Genomic DNA, 18,524 nt, shown 5'->3' on the forward strand with positions numbered 1-18,524 from the left:
CATGAGGAAGAACTTTATGTTGAGGGTGACAAAGCACTGGAAGATGCTGTCCGGAGGGGTTGTGGAATCTCCCTCTCTGGAGATACTCAAAACCCACCTGGACATGTTGCTGTATCACTTGCTCCTGGTGACCCTGCCTGGGCAGGGAAGGTGGAAATAGGATCTTCCCTAACAGTTCTGTGATCTTTGTCTTAATAACACCTAGTTAGCAAACCTTTGTTCTTTTTCAGCAGAAAGAGGAATATTGTAAACATTGCAGTATAATTATTGCACGAGCATACTAGGACATTACTACGGATGTATAGTAATAGTAACATCTAAGAATGTATGTCATTATTTATGGGAAGTAAAAGCACAGAAAGATGAACTAATTTCCCATAGGTTGCTCAGCAGGTCAGCAGCACAGCAAAGAATAGAACCCTATGTACATATGAGTCCCTATCAAGTGTTTTCTTCCGGTTTAAAACAGGACATAATTTCTGTGTACTCTGGTAGAAAGTAAAGTTCTCTGGCAATTGCAAATCTAGGCGAAAGACTCCATGACTCCAACACTTATTTAGATTTCAAAGCATCTTCATTGGTCCATACCCTCAAGACAAAAGTTATTGGAAAATGATGTATTTTGTTACAGTGCATACTGAATTACTTCTCTTTCTTTGTTTCTGCCTTCACCCCTTTTTTTTTTTTTCTCTTTTACACTTCTCCCAGAATATTCCATTAAAGGACTGGCATACATGGAAGAAAGCATGGGCCAAAAGTTTCTTGAAAGTCTGTAAGACACAACAACTGAGTGGAACACAGTTGGCTCAAATAAATGCTCATTGGTGTTGAATTCAGTGTCTCCTTTCAAGTGTTGTAGACCAGGAATCTTGCTTCAGCTGGAAGTTACAGCTGAAGCAAGAAGTTAAGTCAGCTGAAGTTGCAGTTAAGTCAATCTGGCTTATTATGTTTTGACAGCTTTTGTTGCACAAGTGGTTTGTCACATCCTGGAAGTTTTCATTATACATCTCCTTCTGGCTTCTTTTATGAAAGGGCTTTTGAAGTCCACTTGATCAGGAGATGGCAGTGAACAAATACATTGATTTCTGTTGTCATATCTACAAAAATTTAGATTGTTCCCCTAAGCTATTTTAGCTCCTAGAAGGACTGCTGCAGAGATCCGAGTATCCATATTGGGCTAGAAAAGCCACCCAAACTGGCTACTCCAGAATACCAACTGTAGACTGGGGACCTGTAGTCCCCATTCAAATGGGCATTCATTCCTACAGCCCAACTCCACCAAGGCCTGCCTCCACAGTGCGGGTTATTGACTGTATAGTTTCATGTCAAGGGCACACCACTTTTTAGTTGCTTTGCTGCTGCCCTCCTCCTCTGCCACACACTGCTGTTCCCTGAGCTCACACCATGATCTCTCACCTAAGACAAGCTGATCAAAAGCACAAGTGGTTCCTGGGTGAGCAGTGAGCTGCTGTGAACCACAGGCAGCCACACAGCTCTACAGGTGAAGCATAAACAAGATTGGAACCCATGCCTGAGGGTGTGAGAAAAGGACTTTCAATAGTCCCCTGCACTAGGGATAGTGTGGAAGCACATACTTGAGGTTAAGGTAGACCAAGCAGCTGAGTCAACCTCTTAAAAACAGGACTTCTTTCTTCCCTTTCCTACCTCACTCCTTCTACCTTCCTTCCTTACACATAGCATTTTCCCCACTGTTCATTCTGTTGAGCTGATGCAATACTAACTTGGCAGAAAAACAGCCATTCAGTGTAGTCTTTTGCTGGACTGGTGAATTGGTTTGTCTTACACTGGGGTTTGGCAAGCCCCAGACAACAAAAGGTAATAGAAGTGGGAGTGAAGTTGTATGCTGTAGTATCCATGAGTAATTAATTTAGCTTTAGATGCCCCTCAGCTTTTAGGAGAAGCTGCAGGAAGCACTGAGGTCCAGCTCCCTTTCCCTGCTCTACATTCCTGATCCAGTCTTGTCATTGCTATGTATCTACTGGAGTATAGGGGGTTGTTGTTGGGTTTTTGGGTTTTTTTTTTTGCTAAGTTACCCTTCTGACCAGCTCACTGAGGCATCAGAGCTGGCACAAGAGAAGCAGCTGGAAACCGAGTGAGAAGGTGCAGGTGTAGGACCATCCCCTCCCGCAGCAGTGACCTGTTCTGTTGGCTGAGCTGATCTTATCCCACTGCACCACTACAAAAGCCAGGATGGACAACACAATCCTCCTCCCACAAATCTGTGATTATCACATCATTGCCGGAATTACAGTGGTTCCAAGAACAAAGTTAGGCAACCACCTTATTCACCAACAAAGTGTTCTATAATGCTACTATAGGCAGGGAAGGTAAAGAAGTAATTGCAATTAGGCAATTAATTAATACACCCAGAACAATTCAATACAGCTGCTGACCATCTTCCTGTCACAGCTTCTGCTGTCATCAAATTACCAGACTTACTCACTGAGTGGGTGCATCCAGGCCAGCTGAGCCTGTGGCTGACTAATCTTATTTCCTCCTCCTAGCCCTCTTTGCAATCTTATAGAAGTTTTACTGTAATTACAACTCTCTTTCAAATGCCAGATTCTTTATTTTTGCATAAAAGCATTTCTATATTTTTGCCAAATATTGTAGAAAATCTGTTCTACAGCAAAAATCAGATGTATGTATGTACACATACGGAATGAATATTCACAGTAATATCAAAATTTTATATTAAAAATGTTCAGTAAATCCCAGAGTAATTCCACAAGAGTTGCTATGATGCCTATGTACAAAGGAGGAAACTAAGCCACAGAAGTGCAGTGTTTTTCATTCAGCAGTAATTTAAAGTGTCATTGGACAATTTCAGAATTATCTAAACTGGTAGGACTGGGTGAAACTGTACTGAGAGAAGAAAAAAACACCACTAGTTATATGTTTTACCAACTTAGAACATCAAAATGGGATCCTGTGGGAACCCCAGCCTTGTTTTGGGGCCACATGTGGTGGTGAAATTCCTCCTCCAACCCGTGCTTCCAAAGAAAAACTCCGCAGGCTTAGCTGTTCGGTCTCAAGGCAGTTTATTGCTAGTTATCTAACAGATTATGTTCTTGGACTGCAGCTATTTGATCAGTGGCCTGGGTAGAGGCACACACACACCCTGACATCCTCTCTATCTGCTGTCTTCTTCGTCTCTCCCTCCGCCCAGGGTTGCTGCTATCTTTTATAAGATATATTACGTATAACATGTTTACAATTATTCCCCAATACCTACTACCTACGTTGCCAAGTGTTTTTCTACTCTAAACCAATCTGTGAGTGCCAACATCACCAAGAACATGGAGGTAAGGAAGAAGAAGGAAGAAGGATGGGATCAGCCCACTTTCCTCCATCTTAGAACTTCTGACCCCCATGTACAAAGTGAAAACCCCCCTGTACATGTGCTAAAACCCCCCTGTACAATACTAAAAAAATTTCCCCTCTACTTCGTAACTACTTATACTATACTATCTAACCTTTTGTGATTGCTTGTTCCACCTCCAAAGTTGGTAATTCATTCCATGGCTCAAACTCAAAATCACAGTTGTTTTTCAGCTGTCTGCCAGGGTCTAGAATGCTTCTGACCAAGGCCTGGAACCTCTAAAAATGTCTGAGAGACATTTTGAGTTCCCACAGGATCCTAGTAAGAGCCTTCATTGTAGAGAATAATATTTGATTTTTTTCATTAAGTGGCTGCTTGAATAGAGACAATATTGTTTCCTTGAACTATGGTAATCAACAGGAACACAAAATATTTAGGCTACATATGACTGCTGAGGCACTGTCATTTTGTCATATGTTATTTACAGTTGCAGCTGCCTCCTTATCAGTAACAGGATGGACCAGTGATGAGATGGTGTGAGATATGCTAAAGAATAAAGAGGGCCTACTGACATAAGCCTTGATATTTTCTCTGGGTGTTTATAGACTGACTTAAAACAGAAATCTGTCTGTCTACAACATAACTTGAGAAAACTTGAGAATTAAGACCATAACTAAACTATAGTGTCTCATTAGAAATTTGATTTCTACATTTATAGGAATAACCTCATAGAAATTAAGATACAGCATTTCAGGAGTGGAGACCCATCCATCCCCATTGTTAAGACACAACTTTGCAATGAAACACATCCATCCATTCACAAATTCAGGTCCACTTCTACGTATGATTGTGTAGTACCTTGCCAGTTTAAAAGGAAATAAAAGAAGCCAAATGCTTATTCCTAGGAATATTTTGAAACATTGGTTTCTATGAAAATAATAAATGTGTATTATATTCAGTTTGCCAATGATCTAGCCTGAATTATTTTCCTAAGAAACAATTTCCTAAATATGCTACTGCAGGAAAAAGAGCTACAACAGCCAGGTCCTAATTTTCCATTTCTCAGAAGGGCTCTGTGTCTGTGTGTGTGCAACTGCTCACACAAAACCCACACCAGTGCAGATGATATCTCTGATTTATAAATTTGTTCTTCTAAAACAGAGCCAACCAACATAGTCCTGCCCTTATCACTACATAGCCTCTGCAGCCTAACTATAACTCAGCCATCTGATCAATTGGAGCATTTCCTGGAGAAGTTTGTAATTCACTGTTGCAGTAAGAGCAGGTTGATGGTTTATCTTCAGTAAGAGAGCAACCTAGAAACAAAACTTTCCAGGTTTCCAGAGATATGAAGTCTCAGAGGTCTGGAACTCAGCATTAGTGCCTCCATAGTATCTCTAGAGGTAAGGGAAAGAACAACCTTCCTGTTGAGCAAATACAGACTGAATGAGTCTCCCCTTTGCTGTCTACAAGCTGCTGAGGCAAGCAAGGGCCTTGGCAGTTGTTATTAATAACCCCATCTCCAGACGTGCTGGAGAAGTGTGTAGTCACGCTTCTGAGCTGTCCTCAAGCAATTCCCATCTCCCTTTAGAAAGCTGTAATCTGTCAGAACATGCTGCTAAGAATACACTTGCAGAATATTATGCGTCAGGGAGAGGGTAGACCTCATCTACTATCTCCTAAAAATCTTTTTATGGAAACCACCTAAAAATAGCCTGGAAGCCTAACAGGGTATGTGGTTCAGTTTATAAGAAATAAAAATAAAAGTTCTGTGGTACCTTCAATTGCAACTTTTCAGAAGTAGGATTTAAGTTACAAGATTTGTCATTATGGGGGTGTTTTAAAAGCACAAGGAATAAAATCCTTACAGAAAAAAGTAGGTCATTGAAAACAAGCAGTACAGACTGTAACTTCAAATTAAAGTTTTTATTGCTCTTTACAGTCTCATTAATGAATTAGCTTCTTAGCTATTAACAACTCAATGCTGCCAACCTACAATATCCCACAATATTAGGAGACTTTTGGTCACATTCATCAGGAACATTAGAAATTCTACTTTTTCAAACTTGTGTCTGAGGAGAGCACGCATATCTGCAAGTGTGTGTCTGTATGTAGTCCTCAGGAAGTACATAGAGCACTGAAGAGTAAAAAATTGTCTTTAATAAAGCAAATAAATTTATGTAGGAAACAGTAATGTAGGAGAACCACAGAAGTCTTATATTGTCATCATGGCTAATATACTCAAGCATACCAAGTTTTAGTATTTTGTACTGGGAGACAATTTCTAAGGGGCTAGGGAGGTTTTAAAATATTTTTTAAGAGTTGCAGCTCCATATAGAGAAGATATTTTAAAAGTGTCTTGCACTGGAGAAAGAAATAGGTGAAATTTACAGTGGTCTTAAGTTGTGAAGATAGTGAATTTCACATTTTCCACTGCACAGCAAAGAATTTTTGTCTCCTGCATGGGTGAACAATGCCCTTTTGAGAAAGCAGCTAAGAATCAGAGTTGTCAACCACAGTCATCATCATCCCTGAGTTTAGGCAATCTTTTAAATCTATGACAATTAAATCAAAAGCATCTTCAAGAAAAGTCATCTTCAAGAGAAGCCTTAATTTTACTTAGTATTCCCTAGGAAGGAAATAAAGGCCTAATGTACTTGTGAGAGGCTTACGCACAAACACTCCCAAGTAGCACACATTGCATTTGCATACAGGTGTGTCACCCTGCAGCTGAGCAGGAGAAAGTCAAGAATCCTGACAGTTCCACATTGTCACAAACTGCTCCTGACAAGACTGACTTTGAAATCATTCTGTTTACCCCTACTATGCCTATGGACAAGATACTCCTGAAGCTCACTCTAATGAAGATTCATTCCTTTCTTTTAATTTCCAGAGTGCACTTGTTTCAGACAGTTTATTACCATTTTATTTTTCAGCACTGTCCTTGAGTTTAAAATCCTCAAAGTGTTTTATTTGTCCATCAGTAGAACCACTGTCTTTCTTGTATCGGATTATTGCTTCATTGTATAGGATGCTGCCCTCATCCTAGTACAAGGATTTCCTTGTGGGAATCATGAGCTAGTACACAGCAGAAAACACACAGAACTGTGTTGCTTCTGTTTGGTGCATTAGCCCAGATCAGATGCCTCTGTATCTGCACACAGAAACTTGCTGGAATCACAAAGTGAGTTCATCTCCACAAATCTAGAGGAGCTTTATAGTGGTGCTGTGATTTCTCACCTGGGTTGCATCTCTCCAAGTAGTGTGTAAAACGTTTTGGCCCATCTTTGCCCCCTTTTTCTATAGTGTAGTGGATCTACTATTGCAGGGAGCCCCAAAATGATGTCTTCCATCTTCCTTTGTATAGAAAAATACTCAAGAAGAAACCTTTGTCAGCACTACAGGGAGTGATCAGCTCTTGACTACTGATTTCTGGCTATACTTCTATTCTTCTGCTGGAAGCTATCAGTGTAACTACAACTCTGCAACTACAGACCAAACTTAAATACTGCTGAAATTGTGAGTATTTCACCGATGACAGGATGAAATTGCAGTACCACAGTGAATGAGCAGAAAAGATGCAATTATTGGAAGCTTTCTGGAAGAGGTTGCAGCCTTCCAGGAGACACTAACCAAGAGTCTCCAAAAGGTAATGCTGTGACAGGAATGGAGATACAGTCTGCTGATGTGACTTGGAGGCTTCGTGGCTGCGTAAATGCCTAAAGTGCTGGAGCCATTTCAGATACTAGAGCAGCAGGTCAGACAATTGGTTTTACTCTTTTCTTCTTGACTTTTATCAATGTTGTGCAAATATAACCTTTTCTTTGAAATGCTTTGTGACTCAGTCTATGAAAGAGGTACTGCAAGTAGCCCCAGAGCAGCAGTGTGCCTGGGACATTCAGGTGAGTTTTCTGTATGCCTTGAATATTGGAAACACACAATTTCATCTACATAAAATCCACAAGCCTTCCATGTGGGAAATTGTTAGAAGTTGTCATGGTTTGACACTGGCACAATGCCAGTGCCCCCATGAAAATGTGATCCCTCCCTTGAATGCTGTGAAGTGGAATCTAGAACAGAGCAAAGCAGGCTCAAGCTTAATAACAGGAAAAAAAAAAACTTTATTAAGCTACTACTACAAAAGGAAAAAGAAAGGAAAAAAAGGAAAAAAAGACCACACAAAGATCAAATGAAAACCTTGCAAAGCATTCCTCCCCCCCCACCACCCAACTCCAACAAACCACAGTGAGACACAATCTGGAGCCAAATCAGGTTTCCACCCTCCAGACAATCAATACTCAGTCCATCGAGGGAACAGAGTCTCTCCTGTGCCACAGACCCCCCAAGAAACACAGCTCCACATCCTGTGTTTCCATGTCACACATGGCACCGCCCGGAGAAAAGTTTGCCATGGTGACCCTCTCCTTTCCATGCACAGTGCTCTCACCACAAATGCATGGATGGACAGACTGCTTTTAGGATTTTTCTTTTCAAGGATGCCCTGCCAAGAGGGGAGAAAACAACAGTTCAGTTTTTCATTGTTTGGGACCACAGTCCCCCCCATTTTCCCCTGGGGCCGAGGGCTCAAGAACAGAGATCTTCTTCTCTTCTCTTTCCTTTCCAGGACAGGGGGCGCCACCACAAACCCCCTAACCTTTTCTCTGTTCACTCCAATTTTGTCTTTTTTCCCAGCTGAAGCAGGTCTCTTGACTCACTGGCATCCTCCCAAAACACAGTCCCTCTTGAAGGAGAAGATTGGTTCAGGTTGTGGCTAACACGGAAAAATCCAGCCAAAAGCCACTCCTTGTCCCCCTCCCATCCAGAATTCCTCCTTCCAACATCCCATCCCAGGGTCCAAGGTGTCCCTCTTCCTCTCTTTCAAACCGAGGAGGGGAAAGGAAAATTCACAAAGCTTTCATTTCTCAAGGAAGGGTTAAAAGTCCAAAGTCCCAAGATGGCTCGATGCCCGGACATCCAGCAACTCCCACACAACTGGGCACCTTGCAGCTCCCCCTGCTCCTCCTTCCTCGCGGCTTTCTCTCTCCCTCTCGGGAGAGGAACTCTGGGGGGGAAATGGAGACATCCCAGATTTCTTCCACCCTTCCATCTGCAGGGGCCAGCCCGGTTCCAGTCCTTCCACCACCCTTGGGGCCTACCTTTCAGGCCATGGGGCTTCCCCTCCCCCACCCAGCTCGTGGCTGGGCAGGGGAGGTCTGCACTGCACGCTAACCAGAACCAAAGAGAGCGAGTTCCCCTGGGAATTCTGCTTTCAACCCCTCTGTGTTCTCAGAGGCGTGTCTACTTTCAATTGGTCAATATCTAAATTGACCTCTTCCTCCCAGAAAAAATTCTCTTTCCGTGTCAAACCATGACACAAGTACTGTGAAGAGCTAACTGGCTGAACAGAGGAAGATGCTGCAGCCAGCAGCATCTGGAAACCTGGAAAGCAAGCAGGCTATGCTTGCAAGCTTGTGAAATAACCAATAATGTTAGAGATGTCCCTTTGAATTATGGGATTAGAGGGGATTATTTTGCAGCTAATATAAGACTATGGTGTGAGAAATGTGTTTCTTCGCAAACCAGGATGTGAGTACAAGGGATTGTGAAACCACTTACGCAAGCACAAAGGGTTTACATTAACTCAGCTATCAGTCTCAGCAGTTTTCCCAGTCTCAGTAGTTTTTCCCAGGAAGTCATACAGAGATGCCTTAGAAGGACACAAGAGTGCTGCAGGTCAAAAGGACAAGAAGAGGAAGACTTCGGGCCTTCATCCCACGACCACCGGGAGGCAGAAGAAAGATCCCCTAGCAACACGACACACATGCACAGAGAAGGACTTTAGGAACACGTACCCGGAAGAGAAACTGTATAAAAGATGGGAAACACAGACATTGGGCGCGGCAGTTGGTGGAGCGGAGACTCCCGTCGCTCAGCGCTGTGCTTTGCTTATTATCCGCTTGCTATAATTAATTAATAAATTACCAATTGGATAAAGACACAGTCAATTGTCGTGTCTCAATTTATAACATATGGCATGTTGGCACATTCCCAGGACCAGCAGGTGCACTGCTGCCTGTTGCTGGGGTGTTGTGCCCTCTCCCTCAGCAGAACAGCTGCTGCCAATGCCGAGGTAGCCTCAGTGCCTCTTGTGTGGGTTTGAGCTCCCAAAACTCTCCCAGCACAGGGCCCACCAGAGTGAGCAGTCAGTTTGACCAAGAGGAGTGGCTGAGGGAGCTGGGGGCGTTTAGCCTGGAGGAGGCTCAGGGAGGCCTCTTCATTCTCTACAACTACCTGAAAAGAGGTTGTAATAAAGTGGGGGTTGGACAACCCGTGACAGTGTTGTCCACAGTGGCCAATTATTAGCTTGCTGCACACCAGGTAACGAATCTGGGTTCTTGTGGACAACAGTGCAAGAGGAAGTGGCCTCAAGGCAGGGGAGGTTCAGGTTGGACATCATGAGAAATTCCCCCCAAGAACAACTGTTAAACATTGGAACAGGCTCCATAGGGAAGATGGTAGAGTGACCATCACAGGAGGTGTTCAACTGCCATGGCCTAGGTGTCAAGGTGTAGATGGGTCAAACATTGGACTGGATGATCTCAGAGGTCTTTTCCAACCTGAATCCGTGAATCTGTGTTTGTGTGTCCGCTTGCCCCCCCGGACCGGCCCTTCCTCCATCCCTATGCCCGTGGGGCGCCTCAGGCTCGTGGCCGGCGCCGGAGCGGCGCGGAGGGCGGAGGGGAGCGGTGCCGGTGCCCCGAGCCGCCGCACTACGAGTCCCGGCATGCCGCGGGCCGCGCCGCCGCCGGAGCCGGAAGGGGCGCGCGCCGCCGCTTCCGCCCGCGGGCTGCGCGGGGCGGCGGGCGGGGCCGGCGGGACTGCGTGCTGCGGAGCGGTGAGCCTGTGCGGCACACTCGGGGCTTTTCTGGCGGGTACTCCTCTGCTTGCTTTGGCGGATTAGGGACTTTCTTTGTAGTGCTCAGTATCTCCTTCAGGTCTAAGCCGCAGGTTTGATGTTTCCGCGTCTTGCTGGCACACGCGTTTCCCGGGCGCTGCCTCAGGGATGGGACTGTTCCCGTTTAAACCGGAGCGGTCCTCGCAGTGGGGTGGGAACGGGCTGACCCCTGTCCTTGGACCGAGATCCGCCGCGTTCCACGCACCCTTTTTGTTAATGAGCTTCTGAGGGCAAGTTATAAGCAGCTCTGTAGGTGTTGGTGTTCCCCTAACTTCAGCAGCATTGGCACAGATAAAAAGAATGCTGAATTATTATGTGTTGTAATTGGAAAATGCACATTTCTGGTGATGTTTTGAAGCCCAAAATATGGAGTACTTTTAAAAGATTCTTGCCTTTTTTTTTTTTTTTTTTTTTTTTTTTAATGTGGTATGTCCTTAAAATGTTTCCAGTTACGTTTTTCTAGGTTTCATTATAAGTTTCTATTTAAAGCAATTTATTTTTTTTTCGGTAGACAGTGAAAACATAAGGTGTCTTTTTGCTTCTGTGAAATTCTGGGTAACATTTAAGGTATTCTTAATGGTGTTTCTGAGTTTTCAGGTGTATTGCCGAGATGGATGAAACTGATAACTGCATTTAGAGAGCTTTTTAACTACAGCAAGTGTAGTCTATAAATGTTTCTATTTTTGTACTGGGTGATGATATTTACATTATTAACCAGAAAATACTATTTCATGAGTAATATTATGGGGTGTGCAGAAGGAAAGATGCAAATTTTAGGTGGGTGAGTACCAGTAGAAAAGCCTGTGAGAAGGCACAGGCATGGAATATTTTTTTTTAATTTGAACCTTCAAAGATTCCCTCTCAGTAAATAAAGTCTTGTGCTACTTTTGACTGTTAAGGAGACAGGTACCATTATCTTAAGTGATAAGAACTTTTAAACAGTTGACAAAGAAGAATTATGTTGCACAGTGTTTTTTTCTTAAGATATTCAAGAAATGTTTAAGTCTTCTGTATCATGAGTAGTTACAAAACTGGTTTCTTTCAGAAGCTGTTCTGCAGAGAAAAAGTTCTTTGAGTTCCATCTTGTCCAGGACTGGTTTCCTCTGCTGTCACCATGGCAATGTCACTTAGAACTGCATGGTCCAGCCTCCTTTGGATGCGTTCAGCAGCAACCTATAAGCAGGTCCCACTGCAGAGTAAGTGGTGATGAAATTGTCAAGTCCTATATTAAAATTTCTTCCTAGAGAACCTCTTTCTTGTACTGTTTAAAGTAATAGAAACATGGAAATGATTTTTCTATTTGAACATAATCAAGTCTGTTAGTCTGTGCTCTATTCTAACAGTAATCTAAAAGATATCTTTATTTGTTTTTCCTTTTTTTTGTGCTTTTAAAACCTTAATGGTCCGAATTGTATGCTCCCCAAATTTATTGATTAGCTTGTAAATACTACCCTCTTACCACTGATTATCATTGAAGATATAAATTTATTTTTTCAGACTTAGAAAAGGCTATAGTAAAATCTCATTACTTAACATAAAAAGAGAACAAGCAAAAACAGGCTGCCTGCATACTGTGGTTTTTTTGATTGCACTGCTAGAAAGCTGTGTACTAAAATGAACTTCTATTTAGACAGTATTTGGGTTATGTTAACCTAAAACTGGATATGATTATAATCCCTGATTAAGACTTGAAACAGAATGAGAATTGAAAGTATAAACATTCTTAATTGGGCACTGCTCTGCTTGTTTCTACATCAAGTTCTTTACTTGGGTTTTTATTGCAGATGGAGCTGTGTATCATGCTTCCCATAAATCTACATACTCAATTCTCCCTGAAGACTACAATTGGTATGTAAACATGCTTTGATGTGTGGCTTTTTCATGTAATATTTATTCCAGGGCTACTCTCTCTCTCTGTCCTGAAGTCGCCATATAATAGTATCAAACCCATTTATTGCCAATACTGGATACAGATAATAATTTCAGCTGAAGTGCTGTCTGTGATAGTAATGATTGTGAACTTAATGTTTCAATGTAATGAAAGGCCAGCAGGAATTCTTTTAAACATGTCCCTGCAGTTTTGTTTGTGGAAGAGCAAAATTAGCTTAGTCATTTCCTTTGACGCTTGTTGTTAAGACAAGGTCCAGGTATTTTTGTGCTGCTGCATGGAAAACTTGTGTAGAAATGGGAAAAGATGATACAAATGTAGTGAGAAACACTGAATTCATTCATCCAGAGTTTTAGGAAGCTAAGTAAGTCATGGGAAGGAAGGTGAGAAAAGTTATATTCTCACAATGAAACTCTCAGTAGGACTTATTGTTCAGCATTTTTTATGTAATAGAAAATTTGGAACCCCAAATAGAGTTTTGTTTCCTGTTATTTCATTACAGATGCCATACATTTTATAAAGCTATGCTGTCCTAGAGATCATTATCCCCATCTGTTTAGAGTTTTATATGCCACTATTTAAGTGTTTAAGATTTTTTTCCAACTCATATTTCCAGCTGTTTTAATAATTTTTTTAGCCCTTTTTCCTCTCCATCAAAGAAGGAAGATGACTGAGGAAATAAAAAATTGGAGGTTAGGATCAAGTATTTATGACCCTTATTTTATAGAAGATTAAGGATTCATAAATGCAGGATCAAAACCTGCATTTGGGACTCGGGCTGCTCAGTTGTTCAGTACTTCTGAAAGTTACGAGGTTGTTTTATTTTTATAGCAAAGTGGAACTTGCAGTGACATCCGATTTGAAGACAATTGTCTGCTACCACCCTTCGCTTGAGATTCCATATGAGCATACAAAAGTATGTCCAAGTGTGCAGATTTATATATCTTACTATTGTGAGGGCATTTAGTAATTCATAGGTTTGAGTCTTTAGAGCATCTTTTTCAATTTGAAATACTTTTTAGTGCATGATCAGCACATATGTGAAGTAATGCCTCATGAATATAGCTGCTGCCACAAGGAAGGAATTTACTCTTAGTTGAATTCAGGGAAGGTTGCAGAGTGAGAAAAACTCAGGTATCACACCACACAGAAGCTCTAGTAGAATTAAAAAAGGCAGTAAAACACTTGTGCACTACAGAGAAAATAGTGTCTGTCTACAAGGTACTACTCAGAGAGGGTAATTGGAATGCAGATTATGGCTCACATGTCCTGCTGCCTAAGAGAATACCAAAAAATACTGCTGGCTACTGTTTTCAACTCAAACTTTTAAATTCCATTCAGCATTGAGTTAATAAAAGCCACAAAGAACTTTAAATATTGATTTTTATCTATCAATGGTACTTTCAATGTATTTTTTACATTGATGAAAATAAATCTATTGTTGTGGTTTAACACCTGGATAAATTTTTTCTAGTGTACACTTTTTTGTTTGAATTTCCAGTTCTCATGTGCTAGGAAAACACTGCAGCTGGCAGCTGTGTTGCTGAAATACCCAATGTGAAAATTCTCCATTTAAACCTAAAGCATTTTAGCCTGCAAATTACATAGCAGAATTTTTAAATCTGTCACTTGCACATATCTCAAGAAAAAACAGGTAAAAGGCTAAAACAAGGGAAAATATTTGTAATAGTGGTAGTAGTTATGTTTCCAATTGAAAGCAAACAACTTGGTCTTACCTGTTGCATAAAAAATTAGGAATTGACAATCTTCTCAAAGGTCAATGTCCTCTAAAAGATTTTTAGCAATGATGATGGTTGCTAAAATTCTGACTGGGAATGGTGTACTTCTGTGTTAGTAGAACTGAAGCTGATGATTCAGCTAGTGAATTGTAAGATCAAGATCTGCAATAATGACTACAGGAATGCTGGTTTTAGGGGTAGGGTCATCAGCTGTAGAATCTAGGGTAAATAGATGTGTCTAGACATCTGCTCCACAGTGGTATGGTTTCATTCAGGGTGGGAAGGTGGGGACAATAAACAGCCAGTGCAATTGCAGGTATTTTTTAGTATTTTTTAGTATTTTTTTTGTTTCAGCTATTAAATAGCATTACAGATTACTCTTATGTAGCTTGGCTTTTTTACTTTCTCAATTAAATAAAACAAGGAGAAACAGGACATACATATACATTACTGTTTTGCTAGCCCGTACCACGGCCAGATCCAGTGAATAATAAAGAAGAAAACCTTGATCAAGTTTTAAAATCTAGATTGAATGAAAAGGAACTAAAGAACAGTAGAGGTCCTACAATTGAAGAGCTCAGCAAAATGTTTTACACAACAAAACATCGCTGGTATCCTGTGGGACAGTAAGTATTTTCTTTTCAATTTGTTTGTTCCTTTTGGAAGTAAACGGAAATACAGGAATAATTTAATGACCAGATTCAACCTAGGATAAGTCATGTCAGACAAGTTACCTCTAGCATTTGGGCTGCTGCATAAAATTTTCCATGCAGTGTTGGGTGAATGGAAGACTATATTTAATGAGAGGGGTTTTTTTAACACTGCTCCTTTGATAGACTTTACCACTTTTTTTCTGTAAAATATGTGACAGTGTAGAAATTTCTCATACATCCAGTTAGCTACTGCTTTGAGTCATTTACTAAGTTTCATAGCAGAATCTAGTATGTAAAATACCCTCAGTGGACATAACCAAATACAGCTTGGAAACATGCATTGCCTATTGCTTAGCAACCTCAATAAGATGATTCTCAGACTTAGGAGTAGTAGAAGTTTTTCATTTGGAATGGTGAAAAGTGCTCTTTGGTGTGCCTTAAATTCAGAAATGGAGGAGGAGGAGAGGTGCACATATACATGACCGAGCTTAAAGAGGAACTCTGGACATTCAGGTATATAAATGTAAACAAGCAGCATTCTGGTTTGTGTTACACCCTTCCACTCCATGTTATGCCATCTTTCAAGATCTGTTATAGCTATGGAGACATAATAGAGGAAATTTGTTGTTGTTGTTGTCCACAGAAAATTTTTTAATTAATGTGTTTTGGGAGTAGATATAAGAAATGGAAAGATAGGACTTTTATTACTAAAGGGCAGATGTCACTTTGATGAAGATCAGACAGGATCTGCCTTGTCTAGCATGCATAATTATGAGGAAAGTATGGATCATTATTTGTTAAGAAGAATTTGGTTTTTAGTTTTGCTGCAAAATATTACACTATTTAACACACAGTCTGGCACAGTTCTTTTGAACATCTTTGTTCTATAGCAATCATTTTAGCCAAAGGCAAGGCTGACCATGTAATAAAATTAACTTCACACAAAGGATTAAGAATAAACAGCAGCCTTTGTGTCTATTCAGCTGTAGAACTGATTGGATTATTGCGTACTTGTAGCAGATATAGCAATAGAAATGAGTAGCATTATGTAACTCCACAAACAACAGAGATGACATCTAACGAGTGGTGATGGATTGTGCTTGTGTATCACTTCCTTGTGTAACCTCAGATCACTCACTGGGGGCAGAAATACCACAAAAATAAAGGCTGTCCACAGCTTGCACTCACTGCAATGTTTCTTTTTTCTTTTAGGTATCATAGAAGACGCAGGAATCCTAATCCTCCTAAAGACCGATAACAAAGATAACTTCTTGTTCACCTGGACTTTGCTGTAATTTTGATTGGAAATAAAAGTTACAGCAGGTGACATGTTTGGTTATAATAGAACATGCTTAAGTTGATTTGACTGTTATTTTCTACTAGAAGTAACAAAACAGCACTGAAAAAACACGGAGTCAGTGAAGGCAGTTGTCCATTCCTGGTCAGCAAATGGACTAGTCTTAGATTAGGATGTAATAGGGATGGAGTGCTCTGATTAAATTCAAGAGGTCGCAGGCTTATCACTGATCGAGTGAATCCACACAAGTCTTGTGTCAAAGTGGGAAGTCTAGAAATGGACATGTTAGGGTTTGGTGGTTTTGAGTGGGATAGTATTTTTTTATTCTTTTAGGAATCTAGTAAGGTGAGCTTGAATATTGAAGTATTAATGAAACAGTATTTATGAAAAATATTGTATAAGGTATTTGTGAAAACAAAGTTTTTCTTCTTCTGTTACATTTGTGAGATACCTGGTTCCATATATAATTCTACATCAGCCAAGTGATTGTATTTAAGCCTATTGTGTATGGAAAACTGGCCAACTTTTTTTTAATTTTTAGCATCCAAGACACAGTAACTTACTCTTCTAAATCATCCAGCATTCTGAGATATCTGAGAACTTCTGTGTGCATTTGTGGTTCATGGGTGGGGGGGGGTTGTTTGTTTAATCCCACTCCAACTACCATTCAGTGAGGATGCTGTGTTCATACCTAAATTGGAATAGCTGTATCACAGTAAGAGTTTGGTCTGATTCTACTTCATTGCTTTAGCATTTTGTAGTGCTTAAATGTTCTTCCTCTTGTAATATTCTATCATGTAGCATTTTTTTCCTTCAGGAAAAGGAAAAAAAAAAAAACCTTTGTTCAGTCTACAGTTTTAGGCATCAGCCCTCTAATAGAAAGGCCTACCTTGGAACATTATGCTGCTGCAGAGATGCCAGTGACTTCACAAAGCCTTCTTAGGAGAGCTTTCTAAATAATCAGAAAATAATTATCTCATGTCCATCATATATTTTTATTGTATTTCCCTTCCAAAGCAATTTGGATAATCTAGGAAGGGGTTTGTTTCTTCTGTTAGTCTAGTGTCGTTTTGCCAGCGTGTGTTTTCTGCAGATTTTGTTGGAAGTCGAGTACCACTCATCTTCTCAGTTGACATGTTGAGAAACTGTTAGTTTCTAAAGATACTACTGAATAACCTTTATTCCCTTGAACATCCTTTATTTATGAAAAAAGCAATGTTGGATATGTGTAAAAAGGCTGCCTTTAAATACTTGTGAAAATTTTTACAGAAAACTAGTGCCAGTGCATTTTTAACTCCAAATGCTGGACTTTTGCTAGCTGATAATGGTTTATCATGGCAGAGCATTAAATAGTTTTGCTCCTTGACTCTGTTGTGCTTATAAGATATCGGAGTCCATGCTCAAGCCAACATGAGCCAAGTGATTTTGCCTCCTTATTAATGGTGTGTTGCTCACATAAGTCTGCTGTTGTCTGTGGGGTCTCTGTGAAGGATGGCTGCTTAACTCTGCAAGTTCAATTGCATTAACATAATAGTGGCTTTTTCTGCCTGGAATATAACTTTTTAAATAGACTGTAGCAATTTGTAGTACAACAGTTTTTGGTATTTTCATCAATTTGTGGTGCCTTGTGAGGACTCTGGTGTCTAAGTGGGCTTACATCTCATGCAGTGTTTTACGTTCCAATGCATAAAATTGAGTCCCTTTTATTTTTGGAAGGCTGAGACCTAATTTATCACCAGTTGACTTCAGTGTAAGAAGAGATATCCTTGGACTCATTTAAACTTAAAATTATTTTCCCCCATTCTTTTTCCCATATTTCTGCTTACTGCTGCCTAATGCTGCTAAGAAATTTTGCTTTACAGAGAAATCTTTATAGTCATAACCTTCTGTTATGCTATTTGTCTGTTCTTTCCTGTCAAACATCCACAATCACTGTAGAAATACTGGCTTTCACAATGTTTCCCAAACATTTTTGGATGCTTTTCAGGCATTTTGAGAGCTAAAAATCTATTATGTGCTTGGCTGCTATCTTTAAAGTACCTCCTCTTCTGACCAGTGGCTGGAAACTGTCTAAAACACATGGTCACTACATGTACCCTGTGCCCTTTTGTTACTAATTCATAACATTGATGTTTTAAACTCTTTCCCTGCATTGGGATGCTGCTTTCAGTCTTACTGTGTTTTATTTTACTAAATATTTTTTCTCGAGGCATGACACAATTAAAATACTACTCTGACAGTAATCTGAAGCTCTCTTTTTGGTTTTCTAGGTCTCAAACAACTTTCTTTGCTTCTCTTGAAAACTTGGAATTCAGTACTCATCCACTTGATTAATGTTCCACTTCTATGCAAAAAAAAATAAATTGAAAGTTAGTTTGGGAATTCTGTTTTCTGTTGCCCTTGTTCTTTGTAATTGAAAACTTAAGTTGCATAAAATTCGCAATGTTAAGTCTGCTCTGGCACTTTGTATCCAAGTTTGGGCAGTTAGCCATTTGTTTTGTATCTCGTAGCTATTGAGCTCCAGAGCATCTGAGGCTTGTTGCTGTGGATCGTAGACAGTTGGGTACATCTTACTGAGGGATTTTTGGTTTTTAAATGTCTCACTAAAAGTCTCCTCAGGCCTTGCTTGCCCTGCATGCCATTAGAAAA

At 40.5% G+C, this 18,524-nt stretch overlaps 1 protein-coding gene across 5 annotated transcripts; it reads left to right on the plus strand.

The window, feature by feature from the left end:
- The first annotated feature begins 10,176 nt into the window (after positions 1-10,176).
- On the plus strand, positions 10,177-18,257 carry MRPL42 (mitochondrial ribosomal protein L42). Of its 5 annotated transcripts, XR_002465227.1 has the most exons (7): positions 10,177-10,238; positions 11,344-11,494; positions 12,083-12,146; positions 13,018-13,102; positions 14,388-14,551; positions 15,791-15,901; positions 18,146-18,257. XR_002465227.1 is itself a non-coding variant. In XM_031507603.2 (6 exons), exons 2-6 carry the CDS (start codon positions 11,413-11,415, stop codon positions 15,834-15,836), a joined length of 441 nt encoding a protein of 146 aa, XP_031363463.1. In that variant the 5' UTR covers positions 10,177-10,275; positions 11,344-11,412; the 3' UTR covers positions 15,837-15,925. The 5 variants fall into 5 exon arrangements, 4 of the variants coding, with proteins under 4 accessions (XP_031363463.1, XP_021383664.1, XP_031363465.1 ...); XM_031507603.2 differs by lacking the exon at positions 18,146-18,257 and having other exon boundaries at positions 10,177-10,275; positions 15,791-15,925; XM_021527989.3 differs by lacking the exon at positions 18,146-18,257 and having other exon boundaries at positions 15,791-15,925.
- The last annotated feature ends 267 nt before the right edge of the window (positions 18,258-18,524 follow it).

The sequence above is a fragment of the Lonchura striata genome, chromosome 5, assembly GCF_046129695.1.
Source record: "Lonchura striata isolate bLonStr1 chromosome 5, bLonStr1.mat, whole genome shotgun sequence".
In the NCBI taxonomy this organism is placed as follows: Eukaryota; Metazoa; Chordata; class Aves; order Passeriformes; family Estrildidae; genus Lonchura; species Lonchura striata.

What these genes read in the sequence shown, in the direction of transcription:
- MRPL42 (XM_031507603.2), top strand. Translation starts at nt 11,413, where the DNA reads ATGGCAATGTCACTTAGAACTGCATGGTCCAGCCTCCTTTGGATGCGT. An exon ending in CTCCCTGAAGACTACAATTG is followed by an intron (nt 12,147 to 13,017) that starts GTATGTAAACAT and finishes TTATTTTTATAG; the next exon opens with CAAAGTGGAACTTGCAGTGA. An exon ending in CGCTGGTATCCTGTGGGACA is followed by an intron (nt 14,552 to 15,790) that starts GTAAGTATTTTC and finishes TTTTTCTTTTAG; the next exon opens with GTATCATAGAAGACGCAGGA.